The sequence below is a fragment of the Oncorhynchus clarkii genome, chromosome 2, assembly GCF_045791955.1.
Source record: "Oncorhynchus clarkii lewisi isolate Uvic-CL-2024 chromosome 2, UVic_Ocla_1.0, whole genome shotgun sequence".
NCBI lineage: Eukaryota > Metazoa > Chordata > Actinopteri > Salmoniformes > Salmonidae > Oncorhynchus > Oncorhynchus clarkii.
In genome coordinates, this window is record NC_092148.1 from 68,908,612 (window position 1) to 68,928,587 (window position 19,976).

Genomic DNA, 19,976 nt, shown 5'->3' on the forward strand with positions numbered 1-19,976 from the left:
GCTCTTCATCTAATCCGAGGTGAGTGATCGCTGTCCTGATATCTAGAAGCTCTTTGTCTAATCCGAGGTGAGTGATCTCTGTCCTGATATCTAGAAGCTCTTTGTCTAATCCGAGGTGAGTGATCTCTGTCCTGATATCTAGAAGCTCTTCATCTAATCCGAGGTGAGTGATCTCTGTCCTGATATCTAGAAGCTCTTTGTCTAATCCGAGGTGAGTGATCACTGTCCTGATATCTAGAAGCTCTTTGTCTATTCCGAGGTGAGTGATCGCTGTCCTGATATCCAGAAGCTCTTCATCTAATCCGAGGTGAGTGATCGCTGTCCTGATATCCAGAAGCTCTTCATCTAATCCGAGGTGAGTGATCGCTGTCCTGATATCTAGAAGCTCTTTGTCTAATCCGAGGTGAGTGATCTCTGTCCTGATATCTAGAAGCTCTTCATCTAATCCGAGGTGAGTGATCTCTGTCCTGATATCTAGAAGCTCTTTGTCTAATCCGAGGTGAGTGATCTCTGTCCTGATATCTAGAAACTCTTTGTCTAATCCGAGGTGAGTGATCGCTGTCCTGATATCCAGAAGCTCTTCATCTAATCCGAGGTGAGTGATCTCTGTCCTGATATCTAGAAGCTCTTTGTCTAATCCGAGGTGAGTGATCTCTGTCCTGATATCTAGAAACTCTTTGTCTAATCCGAGGTGAGTGATCGCTGTCCTGATATCCAGAAGCTCTTCATCTAATCCGAGGTGAGTGATCTCTGTCCTGATATCTAGAAGCTCTTTGTCTAATCCGAGGTGAGTGATCTCTGTCCTGATATCCAGAAGCTCTTTGTCTAATCCGAGGTGAGTGATCTCTGTCCTGATATCTAGAAGCTCTTTGTCTAATCCGAGGTGAGTGATCGCTGTCCTGATATCCAGAAGCTCTTCATCTAATCTGAGGTGAGTGATCGCTGTCCTGATATCTAGAAGCTCTTTTCTGCCGTAAAATACGGTTGCAGAAACATTATGTACAAAATAATTTACAAATATCGCAAAAAAACCCACATAATAGCACAATTGGTTAGGAGACCGTAAAACGGAGGCCATCTCCTCCGGCGCCGTCTTGAGGGCAAAAGGGGGTGTGCAACTCAATCTTAGGAAGCTATCCTTAGTGTTTTGTTCACTCAGTGTTAAAAGTTACTTTTTTGTGGTTAGATCCGGTTCAGAACCCCTGTTTCAAACAGTGGCCAACAAAACCAAATCATGGGTTGCTGTCATACCTTGTCCATAGACTGCTTCCAGGCTGAAACCAATAATGACATTTTTTTGAACTATCCCGAGTGGCGCAGCTGTCTAAAACACTACATCTCAGTGAAATAGGCATCACTACAGTCCCTGGTTCAAATCAAGGCTGTATCACACCCGGCCGTGATTGGGTCCCATAGGGTGGCGCACAATTGGCCCAGCGTAGTCAGTGTTTGGCCGGGATAGGCCGCCATTGTAAATAATAATAAACATTTTAATTGAGGGGGTGGCGAATATTCAAACTTGTTTAACCTAATAGAAGGAACACCATCTAGTGGTGAGAACCTGTTAATAACAGAATGTAAGCCCAACTACCGAAATTACTTATTTCGGAACAGGGGAAGCAAAAACATCACCACATTCATTGGAAATACATTACATAGGATAAATTAACAATATCCCCCAAGCCGCAGCTCCATACTACTTGTCAGACACAGAGAACTGATACTACACTGAACAAAAATATAAACGCAACATGTGAAATGTTGGTGCCATGTTTCATGAGCTGAAATAAGATCCCAGAAATGTTCCATATGCACAAAAATTGCATTTCTCTTACATTCTTTGCACAAATTTGTAATCTATCCACTTGACTGTGGCACATCAATAAGCTGATTAAACAGCCTGATCATTACGCAGGTGAAACTTTGCTGGGGACAATTTAAAGGCCGCTCTAAACTGTGCAGTTTTGTCACACAACACAATGCCACAGATGTCTTAAGTTGAGGGAGTGTGCAATTGGCATGCTGAGTGCAGAAATGTCCCCCAGAGCTGTTGCCAGAGAATTGAATGTTCATTTCTCTACCATAAGTTGCCTCTAATGTCATTTTAGAGAATTTGGCAGTACGCCCAACCATGCCAGCCCAGGACCTCCACATCTGGCTTCTTCACGTTCGGAATCATCTGAGACCAGCCACCTGGACAGCTGATGAAACTGAGGAGTATTTATGTCTGTAATAAAGCCCTTTTGTGGGGAAAAACTCACTCTAGAAGGCCAGCATCCTGGAGTCGCTGCTTCACTATTGACATTGAGACTGGTGTTTTGTGGGTACTATTTAATTAAGCTGCCAGTTGAGGACTTGTGAGGTGTCTGTTTCTGAAACTAGACATTCTAATGTACTTGTCCTCTTGCTCAGTTGTGCACCGGGGCCTCCCACTCTTTCTATTCTGGTTAGAGCCAGTTTTTGCTGTTCTGCGAAGGGTGTAGTACACAGCGCTGTATGAGATCTTCAGTGTCTTGGCATTTTCTCACATGGAATAGCCTTCATTTCTCAGAACAAGAATAGACTGATGCGTTTTAGAAGAATTGTCATTGTTTCTGGCCATTTTGAGCCTGTAATTGAACCCACAAATGCTGATGCTTCAGATACTCAACTGGTCTAAAGAAGGCCAGTTTTATTGCTTCTTTAATAAGTACAACAGTTTTCAGCTGTGCTAACATAATTGCAAAAGGGTTTTCTAATGATCAATTAGCCTTTTAAAATGATAAACTTGGATTAGTTAACACATTAGTTAACACACATTGGTTTGATGGTTGCTGATAATGGGGCTCTGTACGCCTATGTAGATATTCCATTAAAAATCTGCCGTTTCTCGCTACAATATTAATTTACAACATTAACCATGTCTACACTGTGTATTTCTGATCAATATGATGTTGTTTTAATGGACAAATGTGCTTTTCTTTCAAAAACATTTGTGACGCCAAACCTTTGAATTGGTGTGGGGGTCCGTGGGTGGCTTTTGACCAGTCCTTTCGTTTACTCATGTTTAGCTCATTGTTCTAAAAAGTTTTGTCCAATTTGGATGTTAGGTACTCTATTTCTTGACATTATATGAATCCTATAAATTACAATTTTATCATTTTAAATTTAATCCATTAGGTTCATTTCAAAGAGATACAATTATATTTCAACAAGATAATGTTGCAGGAATGCTAATGTTTCTAAGAAAATTAACAATTTCAGAACAATCTGAGATGGTGGGTGTTTAAAATCTGTGCTTTATAAGGTGGAATGACTCTTTATCCCTAGCCATATAGGCCAATTCCCACGACTACAAAGGGTTAAATAGGGCTGGCACGGTAATTGTATAATCGTGTAACTGACGATTATGGATGAAGACGATCATGAAAATAACCGTAAAATATCTACTGTATGTATAATCTATATTTTTCGCTTTATGAACATAATTTTCAAATTGACTAACTTAACCCAAGAGCAGTAAAGGTAAGCCTGGTTCACATCTAACAGCTGATAAAAGGAGCAATGAGAGGATAATTTTTTATTTATTTTAAATACAATTTTTACGTTGTGTAACAAACAAACTGCTGACTGAAGGGCTGCAGCGGCGTTGACATGAATTTGAGACTATTTCCATGGTGACATTGACTCTTTACCAAGAGATGAAACTTTGCTGGTCCTTGTTTTAGCAAGGTTTTGTAGCAAACGAGTATCATGAAATGCATGCACCCAATCCATGGCTTTACCAAAAACAGGGTTTAGACTTGACAGTTCATGCAGCTTTAGTGTTCTGATCATGGAATTCCAAACGCGTCATGCCTCTACACCTACATTTAAATATCTACCCTGTCCACTGGGCATTTCCCCCGCACTATATTCAAATGACTATGAATTTTACAAATGGTGGAATATGATAATTCAACGGATGGCAGTGGCTAACTAGATTCGTGTGCATGTGTCATTTCCTTTTTTATGAGCTGATTGTGTGATAACAGATTTAACCATAGCCCCTCCAGTAATTTAATAGGATCTCTGTTATCCCTAACAGTTCCATAATGGGGCAGCAGGTAGCCTAGGGGTTAGTGCATTGGGCCAGTAACTGAAAGGTTGCTGGTTCGATTACCCGAACCGACAAGGTGAAAGATATGTCTGTGCACTTGAGCAAGGCACTTGCCCCTGTAGCAAATTAGGGTTGCAGTACTAAATGATAGCCATCTGGGATAAATCCAAACCAGTCTGGAATAAATTGCAGTTTATGCCTTTCCTGCTTTTACAGTGCCTTGCGAAAGTATTCGGCCCTCTTGAACTTTGCCACCTTTTGCCACATTTCAGGCTTCAAACATAAAGATATAAAACTGTATTTTTTTGTGAAGAATCAACAACAAGTGGGACACAATCATGAAGTGGAACGACATTTATTGGATATTTAAACTTTTTTAACAAATCAAAAACTGAAAAATTGGGCGTGCAAAATTATTCAGCCCCTTTACTTTCAGTGCAGCAAACTCTCTCCAGAAGTTCAGTGAGGATGTCTGAATGATCCAATGTTGACCTAAATGACTAATGATGATAAATACAATCCACCTGTGTGTAATTGAGTCTCCGTATAAATGCACCTGCACTGTGATAGTCTCAGAGGTCCGTTAAAAGCGCAGAGAGCATCATGAAGAACAAGGAACACACCAGGCAGGTCCGAGATACTGTTGTGAAGAAGTTTAAAGCCGGATTTGGATACAAAAAGATTTCCCAAGCTTTAAACATCCCAAGGAGAACTGTGCAAGCGATAATATTGAAATGGAAGGAGTATCAGACCACTGCAAATCTACCAAGACCTGGCCGTCCCTCTAAACTTTCAGCTCATACAAGGAGAAGACTGATCAGAGATGCAGCCAAGAGGCCCATGATCACTCTGGATGAACTGCAGAGATCTACAGCTGAGGTGGGAGACTCTGTCCATAGGACAACAATCAGTCGTATATTGCACAAATCTGGCCTTTATGGAAGAGTGGCAAGAAGAATGCCATTTCTTAAAGATATCCATAAAAAGTGTTGTTTAAAGTTTGCCACAAGCCACCTGGGAGACACACCAAACATGTGGAAGAAGGTGCTCTGGTCAGATGAAACCAAAATGGAATTTTTTGGCAACAATGCAAAACGTTATGTTTGGCGTAAAAGTAACACAGCAGAACACACCATCCCCACTGTCAAACATGGTGGTGGCAGCATCATGGTTTGGGCCTGCTTTTCTTCAGCAGGGACAGGGAAGATGGTTAAAATTGATGGGAAGATGGATGGAGCCAAATACAGGACCATTCTGGAAAACCTGATGGAGTCTGCAAAAGACCTGAGACTGGGACGGAGATTTGTCTTCCAACAAGACAATGATCCAAAACATAAAGCAAAATCTACAATGGAATGGTTCAAAAATAAACATATCCAGGTGTTAGAATGGCCAAGTCAAAGTCCAGACCTGAATCCAATCGAGAATCTGTGGAAAGAACTGAAAACTGCTGTTCTCAAATGCTCTCCATCCAACCTCACTGAGCTCGAGCTGTTTTGCAAGGAGGAATGGAAAAAAAATGTCAGTCTCTCGATGTGCAAAACTGATAGAGACATACCCCAAGCGACTTACAGCTGTAATCGCAGCAAAAGGTGGCGCTACAAAATATTAACTTAAGGGGGCTGAATAATTTTGCACGCCCAATTTTTCAGTTTTTGATTTGTTAAAAAACGTTGAAATATCCAATACATGTCGTTCCACTTCATGATTGTGTCCCACTTGTTGTTGATTCTTCACAAAAAAATACAGTTTTATATCTTTATGTTTGAAGCCTGAAATGTGGCAAAAGGTCGCAAAGTTCAAGGGGGCCGAATACTTTCGCAAGGCACTGTAATTATGCAGGAAAATAGAAAGGATGTGATGTATCAGAAATTGTGTAATGGAATTATAGTCAACCTAAAATATTGTCATTTAATTATAATAGTTTTATGGGTTTTGTACCAATTTTCTGTATAAATAGCCTCAACTCTGTAAACAGACCATAAATGTCTCAGATTGTGTTTTCTAGGAAGCTGTGAATGCTATTATGATACAATATTAGTACTTGTTGCATTTACAACTAGTCTAAATCCTATCGACTGATTTCAGCAAGTTTGAATGGAATGTTGGCATATTGGCAGTTAATTTCAAAAAAATATATGGAATCATTCCTCTAAAACACATGTACAGTGCATTTGGAAAGTATTCAGACCCCTTGACTTTTTCCACATTTTGTAACTTTTTGGATTTAATAAAAAAAATCCTCATTAATCTACACACAACCCATAATGGCCAAGCGAAAACGGGTTTAGAATGATATAAAAATCTATTACAAATAAACTTAAGTATTCAAAACATTTATTTGTCACATACACATGGTTAGCAGATGTTAATGCGAGTGTAGCGAAATGCTTGTGCTTCTAGTTCCAACAATGCAGTAATAACCAACGAGTAATCTAACCTAACAATTCCAAAACTACTACCTTCTATACACACAAGTGTCTTGTTAATGTCTATTTAGACCCTTTGCTATGAGACTTGAAATTGAGCTCAGGTGCATCTTGTTTCCATTGATCAGGGTACCAAAAATGTCTGCAGCATTGAAGGTCCCCAAGAACACAGTGGCCGCCATCATTCTTAAATGGAAGAAGTTTAGAACCACCAAGATTCTTCCTAGAGCTGGTCGCCCGGCCAAACTGAGCAATCGGGGGAGAAGGTATTGGTCATGGTGGTAACCCGATGGTCACCCTGAAAGTGCTCCAGAGTTCCTCTGTGGAGATGAGAACCTTCCAGAAGGACAACCATCACTGCAACACTCCACAAATCAGACCTTTATGGTAGAGTGGCCAGACGGAAGCCACTCCTCAGTAAAAGGCACATGACAGCCAACTTGGAATTTACCAAAAGTCACCTAATGACTCTGACCATGAGAAACCAGATTCTCTGGTCTGATGACACCAAGATTGAACTCTGGCCTGAATGCCAAGCGTCACGTCTGGAGGAAACCTGGCACCATCCCTCGGTGAAGCATGGTGGTGGCGGCAGCATGCTGTGGGGATGTTTTTCAGAAGCGGGGACTGTGAGACTAGTCAGGATTGAGGCAAAGATGAACGGAGCAAAGTACAGAGTGATCCTTGATGAAAACCTGCTCCAGAGTGTTCAGGACCTCCGACTGGGGCAACGGTTCACCTTCCAACAGGACAATGACCCTATGCACACAGCCAAGACAACTCAGGAGGGAATTCAGAACAAGTCTCTAAATGTCCCAATCGAAAATCTCTGCGGAGACCTGAAAATAGCTGTGCAGCGACACTCCCCATCCAACCTGACAGTGCTTGAAAGGATCTGTAGAGAAGAATGGGAGAAACACTCCAAATACAGGTGTGCCAAGCTTGTAGTGTCATACCCAAGAAGACTCGAGGCTGCAACTACTGCCGGAGGTGCTTCAACAAAGTACTGAGTAAAGGATCTGAATACTTATGTAAATTATATATTTCTGTTTTTGATTCGTAATGCATTTGCTAAAATTTCAAAAAAAGTTTTTGTTTTGTTGTGAGGTACTGCGTGAAGATGACAAATAAAAAAATATATATATTTTAGAATAAGGCTGTAACGTAACAATGTGGAAAAAGTCCAGGTCTGAATACTTTCCGACTGCGCTGTACACTGTATATCAATTCTTCACATTCATTATTTTACACAATCTTATCACAGCACTGGCAAACCAAAGTTGACCAACTCCCTGACCAACATAAGAATGTTATGTCCATTATTTTATTCTAATTCTTAATTCTATGGGTTTAACATTTAACTAGACCCTAGAATTGTGTGTCTCTCTCCTTTCTAAAATATCTTCTCTCTCTCTCTCTTTCTGTGCAGGTTTCAGTCTTGCTAGTGAGGATAGCCTCGGGAGAATTCCTACACAAGAGAGATTGGTAAGGATGGGGGGGAGACAGGGATAGTATGAAGAGGGTAACAGCGTGTAGGAGACGGGAAAGAATATGAGTATGGGAAAGAATTTGTCACATACCAGTTATCACAAAATATAATTAGTTGCTTCATCTGTGCGTTTTCCAGTTTGGAGGTGATGCGAGTGAGGATTCAGAAGCCTGGCGTTCCAGCTACACCCCACAGCCCTGGAGGCCAGAGGTACGCTCTCTTATTCACCTCACAGGAAGCATCCACAACCTGCCCAGGCTTGCTCACCCCCCCTTGTGTGTGTGTTTAGGCCTTAGTGTATAGTAGTAATCAGTGTTTGAGCAGAATCTAAGTAGGAGTCCTCATGTTTCTTTTATATCATGGTGTGCTGCTGTGCTAAGTTGGTAGAATCTTATACAAAAGGCTTCACCACTTTAACTTAATGGCAAAATGTAGATTTACGCCTGAATAGACATACCCAAAAGTAACTGCTATTCATGTGTAATACATTGATTCTGACATGCCAAAACTTGGTATATTTGGTAAGACATTTGAGGAAGAGTTCAGCGTTCAGAATACACAAAATAACTTTTTTTATTATATGCTTTTAACATTTTTATTTAGAAAGTAATCTTTCATTGACAAGCTATACGTGAATTATTGATGCCCAGAGCTGGAAACGCATCAGATGGCTTCCACAATATGTGAACAATTTCATGAAAAAATGGTATTGATAGACCTAACAACTAGAAATGGGCAGATGTTTTAGTATCAGGTGTGGTCATGGGACATTTCAAAGTGTCACTAAACTTCTCCAAAGTGGCATATGTCTGTAAAGTAGATAATTCCAGTGCTATTACATATACAAATGCTATTTTTTTTCAGTCTCAAGCACAATTTATACCATATCAACCTCACTCATTGTGAACATTGTGGTGATGTTATGGGGTATCCAGGGTACGTTCAAGTGTCCTTTCAACCTCTCCCAAGTGTGATTGTGGTAATTGCACTTTTTTTTTTAGTAAACTGGATGGGCCGAAAAGTTATTGTTCACTTTAAAAACTGGCCACAACACCAAACTCTCTCAAACATTGTGGTGGTGTCGGAACATACAGGGGATATTTAGTTTTTAAAAATAAAACATCTCAAGTGCCTGAACGTTTAGCCTAGGCATAGCCAATGTATTGGTCCCACAAACAAAACAAAATAAAAGCAACACTACCATTTAAAAGTTTAGGGTCACTTAGAAATGTCCTTGTTTTTGAAAGAAAAGCTATTTTTTTTGTCCAGTAAATAACATTAAATTGATCAGAAATACTGTGTAGACATTGTAAATGACTATTGTAGCTGGAAACGGCCTATATATATATATATATATATATATATATATATATATATATATATATATATATATATATATATATATATATATAGTATTAAAAAATATATATAATATCTACATAGATAGGCGTACAGAGGCCCATTATCAGCAATCAACACTCTGTGTTCCAATGGCATGTTGTGTTAGCTAATCCAAGTTTATAATTTTAAAAGGCTAACTGATCATTAGAGACCCCTTTTGCAATTGTTAGCACAGCTGAAAACTGTTGTTCTGATTAAAGAAGCAATAAAACTGGCCTTCAGACTAGTTGAGTATCTGGAGCATCAGCATTAGTGTGTTCGATTACAGGCTCAAAATGGACAAACAACGACCTTTCTTCTGAAACGCGTCGGTCTATTCTTGTTCTGAGAAATTAAGGCTATTCCATGCGAGAAATTTCCAAGAAACTGAAGATCTTGTACAACTCTGTGGACTACTCCCTTCAGCTCTAACCAGAATAGAAAGAGTGGGAGGCCCCGGTGCACAACTGAGCAAGATGACAAGTACATTAGTGTCTAGTTTGAGAAAGACGCCTCACAAGTCCCCAACTGGCAGCTTCATTGAATAGTACCCGCAAAACACCAGTCTCAATGTCAACAGTAACAACAGGCAGCCTACTGGTTATAGTGTTGGACTAGTTAACTGTAAGGTTGCAAGATCGAATCCCCGAGCTGACAAGGTAAAAATCTGGCGCTCTGCCCCTGTTCCAAGGCTGTCATTGAAAATAAGAATTTGTTCTTAACTGACTTGCCTAGTTAAATAAAGGTAAAATAAAAAACAGTGAAGAAGCAAATCCGGGATGCTGGCCTTCTAGGCAGAGTTGCAAATACAAAGCCATATCTGACTTGCCAATAAAAGATTAAGATGGACAAAATAACAGACACTGGACAGAGTAACTCTGCCTAGAAGAATACACAATAGGCTGACTGGGGAGGTAATTTCACACCGTCACAGTCCCGCGATAAGCACTACAGCGCTAATATTCACATGAACTCTTCACAGTTGTGTTCTGTGGGTGTCACCGAGTAGATTGATATCCCATTTCATTGCTTCAGATTCCAACCTTGTTTAACATGATCTAGTCTAAATATGGCATGAATCCATTAATTGTAACCATCTGCATCACTTTTACATGTATTTTGAAGGGAAACTGCAAATTACACTATTGTGACTAGCCTCACAACACAACCCGGTCCGGTCGAGCATCACTAGCCAGATGAAGCTAACTGGCTGCTTATAACGTTAGCTTTGGGCAACAGTTAAGTAGCTGGCTAGCTATTTATTTTCATAAACAGGAGTTCAATTTCAATAGGTGAACAACAAATGGCTACCTAGCTAATACTTACTCACAAGGATTTCTAAATCATTGCTAAGAATAATGAAAATGACTGCACTTTCTACTGGTCATTGTTTTCAGGCTGGTTGTATTGGTGCTAGCTAGGTACCAAACTAAAGCTAGCTAGCTACCCCAGAAGTTGCGGTCAAACTAATAATGCTTTATTACCAATGTGGTATTGTAAACACATTGTTCGTGCCCAATGTTTGCAGACTTTTTGTACAGCTTTGACAGTGCTACTGTATCTTTTTCACACTCAGACTCAAACGGTGTTCCATAGTATGTATGTCATGAAGCTAATAGCAGTGACGCTATTACTGTGTAACTCCGGTAGAGCGACATCTGAACAACAGGGCGCTTGGTAACGTTAGTGTGTACCGATGCTCGACCAGTTGCGAAAGTCAACTTCCTCCACGACAGAAAACCGTTGATTGTCAAGGGCATTGAATCTATTATCTTGCCGTTAATGGATTTCGACTTTTGCCTGGTCTCGCTGAAATTCTTACTCTTTCAAATGACTGCTCGACTTGTTGACTGCGCGAGCCACACAGCAGACATTGTGGGTTAGGAATGCTGTGTTGCACGTGTAGTGCAACATTTAACATTTAACACGTTATAGGTATGCACGTCAGCTTTTACATCGTTTTTTCACATCGGCATTAACTAGACATCGGGCCGATGTTGGCATTTTTAGCTAATATCGGCTGATTCCGAAATGTTCAGAGGGAACTGGGAGAGAAGGGTTTGACCTTTTTTGTTTTGGCCATCTGCTTTTGGAGAATTAAATCATTTACTGTGTCAATGTCCACAACGTGGTTAAAAAAAAGTATTTTACCATTTCCTGGTCTTGTGGAGGACCTGGTTCGAGCCTGGTAGGAGCCTGTCAGATAGGATGATACCCCCATGCGTGCATTGTAGTCCTTCACAGGAATGGGGTTTATTTCTTCCCTTTTCACCCTCCTTGAGACATGGTTGATATTGAATGCCTCCTGCTGTGTGGTGAGCATAGTTACTTCCCTAGTGTCCTTCCATTTCACAAAAAGCACCTTGTTAGTCCTGATCCAACGTATGGTTCCCCTCTCTGCTGTCTTTGTCATGTTTACCTTGGTCTTGGGGAAATCGATGCTGTTAGGACAAATGGTAACACAAGCGCTTATTTTGAAAAGTGGATGTAGAACAGATCAATTGGCACTGGGGTGTGAAGTGAGAAACTCAGACTTTTAGCCCAACAATGGCAGGAGAGTTTCACAGCCTCCCCCACCCAAATGCCTTTTGAAGCCCCCTCCATATGTGCAGAGGTTATTACAATACAGTACCCCTAGATTCATCTCTATTTTGAACTGATATGCAGCCAGGACACTTCAATTGTAAATTACCTCAATAAGAAACAGTACTGTTGCTTTGATCACATCAGAAAATATCCTCCTCGCAATCTCCAAAATACAACAGCCACAGGACAACTTTATTTGGACGTCGTAAAGAACCATTCGCCGAAACTGAAGAGATGACTTACAACCTCCTTTTCAAAATGAGACTTGCTAGCTAGCTGGGATTTTCTACAAAGAATCTGCCTCCTGAAAAAAGCTTCTCCCAAGGACGTGTGACACCTACTCTCATTGCCAGCTGCACTCCTACTTGGATTCCACCTGGCGATCTGTTCACTATCTGTCCTGGACTGTTTCCCCCTGTCTGGTACAGGTACCCCCGCCACACTCTCCCCTCTCTCCCAAGCATTTGCTTGCCTCCAGCACACACACACTGTTGTGGCAAGTGACTCTGAACTTACAATGGCTAGCCCCAAGTTGTTTTCTCTCTTGTGCTTTATGCTATTTACCTCATGACCCCTGCATGCTTTGACTATGAACTTGCCTGTTTACCCAACCGAGGGACACGGACTCTTTTGCCTCCCGTCCTATTCTAACCACCTCCTGCCGGCTTTGTATTTGATGTTACCTGATGAACTTGTTGTACAATATGATCTTGTTGCCATCTAATGCAAATTCAATTGTCATAAATCAACACTGCAAAGCTCTCCCTGTCCTCGGCCGTGCCCTGATTGTATTATTGCTGGTGATATCTGAAAATGTGCCCATACTGTTGCTAGCCCCAATTCTGACTTGTGCTCTGATTTCTGCTTCAAAGCATGGATTTTCTGCAAGTTAACACTAGAAGCCTATTGCCTAAAATATATCAATTGAAGGTTTGGGTTCATAGCTCCAATGCAGATGTGTTGGTCATTACTGAGACGTAGTTAAGGAAGAGTGTTTTGAAAACTGATGTTAACCTTTCTGGATATTTTTTGTTTTTTTGCAAGATAGATCTTCCAAAGACGGGGGAGTGACAATCTTTGCCAAGGAACATCTTCGGTGCTTGGTTGTCTCCACGAAGTCTGTCCCCAAACAATTAGAATTTCTGGTTTTAAGCATTAAACTTTCAAATAGCTCTTTGTTGACTGTTGCTGGGTGCTATTGTCCACCATCAGCACCGGCCTGTACCCTAAATGCTCTCCTGGTCCCTTCCACTAAGTCTGCAATTGTCCAGCTAGGTGACCTAAACTGGGGCATGCTGAAACCACCTGACCAAGTCCTAAAGCAATGGGACTCCCTAAATCTGCCTGAGATTACCAATCCCACAAGTTATGACTCCAAACACCCAGACAAGGCTACTCTATTTGATGTTATCCTCACAAATAATCCTGATAGGCATCAGTTTTTTTTCTGTAATGACCTTCGTGATCACTGTTTTACAGCCTGTGTTTGTAATGGCTGCTCTCCTGATTTGTCAGACGCTTGCTAAAAAAAACTTTAATGAGCAAGCCTTCCTTCATGACCTGGCCTCTGTAAATTGGTATAGAATCAGCTCTGTCGGAGACTCTTGGACCTTCTTTTTTAAATATTTTCAGTGGTATTGTTAACAAACACGCCCCTAAAGAAAATGAGAATTAAAAACCTGTTCAGTCCCTGGTATGACCATGATCTGGCAGTTACTCCACCTCAAGAACTCCATTTGGTGAAAGGCTCGGCACGTTCATACTCAGGCTGACTGGCCCTCGTTCAGGCAAATGAGAAGTAAGTGCACTCAGGCTATCCGGAAGGACAAAATTAGTTCCTTTAAGGAGCAGTTCTCTCTCTGAGTCTAACTCAAAGAAGTTCTTCAAAACGGTTAAAGACCTGGAGAATAAACCCTCCTCCTCACAGCTGCCCATGTCCCCCCCGCTTTGCTAAAAAGTTTCTCCCTGCAGGCAGTCAGAGTCCGAGTTGCTGAAGGAGCTCCTTAAACTTGACCCTTTTTCTCTTTAAGGCTTGGTGATGATAGGTTGCTGCCCCTGTCTCTCGTCTCTGGGGAGGTTCCCATTGCTTGGAAGGCAGCCACTGTGTGTCCTTTATTTAAAGGGGAGATCAAATGGATCCTAACTGTTATAGGCCAATTTCTATTTTGCCCTGTTTATCAAAAGTGTAGGAAACTTGTCAATAATCAACTGACTGGCTTTCTTGGGTTCTATAATATTCTCTCAGGTATGCAATCTGGTTTCTGCTCATGATATGGATGTGCCACTGCAACCTTAGGTCCTCAATAATGTCACTATTGCCCTTGATTCTAAGCAATGTTGTGCTGTTATTTTTATTGACTTGGCCAAAGCTTTTGATACTTTTGACCATTTTGTTTTTGTGAGAGTATTGGTGTCTGAGTGGTCTTTGGCCTGGTTTTCAAACTAGCTCCCTCAATGAGTGAAGTGTATAAAATCAGAACATCTGCGGTCTCAACCACTGCCTGTCACCAAGGGAGTAACCCAAGGCTCCATCCTAGGCCCCACGCGCTTCTCAATTTACACCAACAACATAGCTCAGCAGTAGGAAGCTCGTTCATCCATTTTACATGCAGATGATTGTCTTATACTTAGCTGGCCCCTCCCTGGGTTTGTGTTAAACGCTCTACACCAAAATCTTTCTTAGTATCCAACAAGCTTTCTGTGCCCTTAACCTTGTTCTGAACACCTCCAAAACCAAAGGTCATGTGGTTTGGTAAGAAGAGTGCCCCTCTCCCCACCGGTGTGATTACTACTTCTGAGTGTTTAGCTTCAGGTAGTCACTCATACAAGTACTTGGGATTATGGCTAGACGGTACACCGCCCTTCTCTCAGCACATCAAAGCTGCATGCTAAAGTTAAATCTAGACTTGGTTTCCTCTACGGTAATCGCTCCCCTTTCACCCCAGCTGCCAGAATAACCCTGATTCAGATGACCATCCTGCCATGCTAGATTACAGAGACATAATTTATAGATCGGCAAGTAAGGGTGTTCTCGAATGGCTAGCTGTTTCTTTACCATTCTGCCATGACATTTGCCACAAATGCTCCTTATAGGACACATCACTGCACTCTATACTCCTCTGTAAACTGGTTATCTCTGTATACCTGTCGCAAGACCCACTGGTTGATGCTTATTTATACAAACCTCTAAGGCGTCATTCCCCACTATCTGAGATGACTACTGCAGCCCTCATCCTCCACATACAACACCCGTTCTGCAAGTCACATTCTGTTAAAGGTCCGAGAAGCGCACATCCCTGGGTCGCTCCTCTTTTCAGTTCGCTGCAGCTAGCGACTGGAACAAGCTGCAAAAAAAACATTCCGACTGGACTTTTTAATAATATTTATCTCCGTCTCTTCATTGGGACTCAATCATGGACACTCTTACTGACAGTTGTGGCTGCTTCACGTGATGTGTTGTCTCTACCTTATTGCTCTTTGTGCTGTTGTCTGTGCCCAATAATGTTTGTACCATGTTTTGTGTTGCTACCATGTTGTTTTGCTGCCATGCTATGTTGTGTTCTTAGGTTTCTGTTGTGGTGTGCTCTATTTTACATTTGTGTGTCCTTTTGGTAGGCCGTCATTGTAAATAAGAATTTGTTCTTTACTAACTTGTCTTAAATAAAATAAAATGTGACATGGCAAAAGGTATAGAATTGCAAGAAAATTAGCTGTAACTGCAAATATTCTTGCAAAATTCTCTCCACCAATGAGCGGTGTGAACAGTGCTTGTGCGATAGGGGGTGCGTGGGATGTTCCCCAATGCTGGAAGGGGGGCCCTGAGTGAAAATGTTTGGGAGCACCTGCCATAGGCTACTTTCATTAAATTATTGGTAGTTATATTTCAAAATAATTTGTCCACCAGTCTCAAGTGTGGCTCTCCAAAATAAGGTTTTAATTACACTTTTTTATTTTGTAACTCGTTCACAAGGAGGCTTCAACCTCCCGTTTTACTTTCATCTTATTGGGAGGCATTGTTTTTTTTAGTCTTACTCTAAAGTTTTACAGTATTTTATTATCTAGCCATTGGATATTCTTAATTTGCTTTTCACCCATTAGACCTATTATTTTGAGATGTATATCATTTGGGCGCATTACATATTCCTCAGCCATACACGGAGTCTAGAAAACATTAGCAACACCTTCCTAATATTGATTAGAACCCCCTTTTGCCATCATAACAGCCTTAATTTGTCTGGGCATGGACTACAAGGTGTCATGCATTCCTCAGGGATCCTGGCCAATGTTCACTCCAATGCTTCTCACAGTTGTGTTAAGTTGGCTGGGCGTCCTTTGGGTGGTGGATCATACTTGATATACACACTGAAAACTGTTGAGCGTGACAACCCGGCAGCGTTGCAGTTCATGACACACTTAAACCAGTGCACCTGGCAGCTACTACCATACCTCGTTAAAAGGCAAATTTACCCTCTGAATGGTACACAATCCATGTCTCAAGGATTAAAAATCCTTTTTTAACCGGTCTCCTCCCCTTCATCTACACTGATTTGAAGTGGATTTAACATCAAGGGATCATAGCTTTCACCCGGATTCAACTGGTAAGTTTGTCATGAAATGGAGGAACTAACAATAGAAGGAATTCAATAAAAATGGTACCATAGAGGCACAGAAAAAGTTGGAGGAACTTGTTCCAGAAAGATCAAGTGTAATATATTATAAAAATAAAGCAAACTGGCTGGACTATGGGGATTTTAAAAAAATCTTCAAATGTAGAAATGCTCCCCAAAATAATTAACAGTAACTTGTTACAAATGACTTATTTATTTTTTTATTTCACCTTTATTTAACCAGGTAGGCTAGTTGAGAACAAGTTCTCATTTGCAACTGCGACCTGGCCAAGATCAAGCATAGCAGTGTGAACAGACAACAACACAGAGTTACACATGGAGTAAACAATAAACAAGTCCATAACACAGTAGAAAGAAAAAAAGAGTCTATATACATTGTGTGCAAAAGGCATGAGGAGGTAGGCAAATAATTACAATTTTGCAGATTAACACTGGAGTGATAAATGATCAGATGGTCATGTACAGGTAGAGATATTGGTGTGCAAAAGAGCAGAAAAGTAAATAAATAAAAACAGTATGGGGATGAGGTAGGTAAAATTGGGTGGGCTATTTACCGATGGACTATGTACAGCTGCAGCGATCGGTTAGCTGCTCAGATAGCAGATGTTTGAAGTTGGTGAGGGAGATAAGTCTCCAACTTCAGCGATTTTTGCAATTCGTTCCAGTCACAGGCAGCAGAGAACTGGAAGGAAAGGCGGCCAAATGAGGTGTTGGCTTTAGGGATGATCAGTGAGATACACCTGCTGGAGCGCGTGCTACGGGTCGGTGTTGCCATTGTGACCAGTGACCTGAGATAAGGCGGAGCTTTACCAAGCATGGACTTGTAGATGACCTGGAGCCAGTGGGTATGGCGACGAATATGTAGCGATGGCCAGCTGACTGGAGCATACAGGTCGCAGTGGTGGGTGGTATAAGGTGCTTTAGTAACTAAACGGATGGCACTGTGATAAACTGCATCCAGTTTGCTGAGTAGAGTGTTGGAAGCGATTTTGTAGATGACATCGCCGAAGTCGAGGATCGGTAGGATAGTCAGTTTTACTAGGGTAAGTTTGGCGGCGTGAGTGAAGGAGGCTTTGTTGCGGAATAGAAAGCCGGCTCTAGATTTGATTTTAGATTGGAGATGTTTGATATGAGTCTGGAAGGAGAGTTTTCAGTCTAGCCAGACACCTAGGTACTTATAGATGTCCACATATTCTAGGTCGGAACCATCCAGGGTGGTGATGCTAGGTCGGGCGTGCGGGTGCAGGCAGCAAATGGTTGAAAAGCATGCATTTTGTTTTACTAGCGTTTAAGAGCAGTTGGAGGCCACGGAAGGAGTGTTGTATGGCATTGAAGCTCGTTTGGAGGTTAGATAGCAGTGTCCAATGACGGGCCGGAAGTATACAGAATGGTGTCGTCTGCGTAGAGGTGGATCAGGGGATCGCCCTCAGCAAGAGCAACATCATTGATATATACAGAGAAAAGAGTCGACCTGAGAATTGAACCCTGTGGCACCCCCATAGAGACTGCCAGACACTATTTTGAAAGAGGAAGCTAACTGACGTTAATTCTAAGAATAATGTTTATTCTATTTATCGTGTAAAATGAAGAGCTGTACAGAAAGACTGACGTGAAGGCCACATTACAGAAGAGGAACTTCTTGATACAGTTAAATCCTTTAAGTCCGGACAAACTCCAGGGACGGACGGCATACCTGTTGAGCTATATCAAACCTTTTTTAACCACTCCTATAAAATTGGTTGACTATCAGATAGGCAGCAAGAAGGTCTGATTTCACTATTACTGAAACAGAACCAAGGTGGTAAATAGAAAGATCGAGTCCACCTAAAAAAACAACTGGAGGCCCCTTACACTTCAGCGTTGTGATGCAATAATTCTAGCAAAATGCATAGACTTGAAGGTATTGTCCAATATTATTCATCCTAATCAGACACGTTTTCTTTAAGACAAGTAGCGGAAACAATACAACATGAAAAATGTGGTAAACCAAGTCTGTTATTCATAGCTGGTTTTTGAAAAGTCCTTGAGTTTATATATAAATGCCTGGACTATTTTAATTTTGGAGAATCTCTTATACTGTACTATGGGTTAAAGTTATTATACCGACCCCGGGTGTGAAATAGTAAATAATGGCTACTTCTCAGAAAGTATTAAACTGTCAAGAGGAGTAAAACAGGGTTGTCCACTAGCTAACATTTCATTGGCCATAATAAAATGGCACTATTAAAATCAGATCCAACAATAATATCAAAGGGCTAGAAATACAGGTCTTGGCCTCCCGAGTGGCACAGTGGTCTAAGCCACTGCATCGCAGTGCTAGCTGTGCCGCTAGAGATTCTGGTTTGAGTCCAGGCTCTGTCGCGAAGTCCGGGTTAGGGGAGCGTTTGGCCGGCAGGGATGTTGCTGTCCCGGTGCATACTAGCGACTCCTGTGGTGGGCCAGGCGCACAAAAACAAAACATGTTAATGAGATCATAAATGGGTCACACATGCAGCTAACAAATATACCGAACAAAAATATAAATGCAACATCCAACAATATTTAAAGATTTTACTGCGTTACAGTTCATATAAGGAAATCAGTCAATTGAAATAAATTAATTAGGCCCTAATCTATGGATTTCACATGACTAGGAATACAGATATGCATGAGTTGGTCATAGATACCTTTTTTAAAAAAGGTAGGAGTGTGGATCAGAAAACCGTCTGCCATCATGCAGTGTGACACATCTCCTTCACATAGAGTTGATCAGGCTGTTGATTGTGGCCTGTGGAATGTTGTCCCACTCCTCTTCAATGGCTGTGCGAAGTTGCTGGATATTGACGGGAACTGGAACACCCTGTCGTACACGTCGATCCAGAATTTACCCAACATGCTCAACCTGTGACCTGTCTGGTGAGTATGCAGGCCATGGAAAAACTGGAACATTTTCAGCTTCCAGGAAATGTGTACAGATCCTTGCGACATGGGGCCGTTTTATTATCATCCTGAAACATGAGGCGATGGCGGCAGATGAATGGCACGGTATCTTTGTGCATTCAAATTCTTGTTGATAAAATGCAATTGTGTGTGTTGTCCGTAGCTTATGCTTGCCCATACCATAATCCCACCGCCATCATGGGGCACTCTGTTTACACCATTGAAATCAGCAAACCGCTCGCCCACACAATGCCATAAAGGTGGTCGGCGGTTGTGAGGCCGGTTCTCTAAATTGACGGCTTATGGTAGAGAAATTACCATTCAGTTCTCTGGCAACAACTCTGGTGGACGTTCCTGCAGTCGGCAATCCAATTGCACACTCCCTCAAATCTTGAGATATCTGTGGCATTGTGTTGTGACAAAACTGCACATTTTAGAGTGGCCTTTTATTGTTCCCAACACGAGGT

At 41.5% G+C, this 19,976-nt stretch overlaps 1 protein-coding gene across 1 annotated transcript in view; it reads left to right on the forward strand.

Moving 5' to 3' along the window:
• LOC139372788 (beta-1,4-N-acetylgalactosaminyltransferase 3-like) overlaps positions 1-19,976 on the forward strand; it is a 43,929-nt gene that overhangs the window by 10,401 nt on the left and 13,552 nt on the right. The window contains exons 2-3 of the mRNA XM_071112595.1: positions 7,937-7,992; positions 8,135-8,206. Of these exons, the coding sequence (XP_070968696.1) occupies positions 7,937-7,992; positions 8,135-8,206 (128 nt within the window). The remainder of the gene's footprint in view (positions 1-7,936; positions 7,993-8,134; positions 8,207-19,976) is intronic.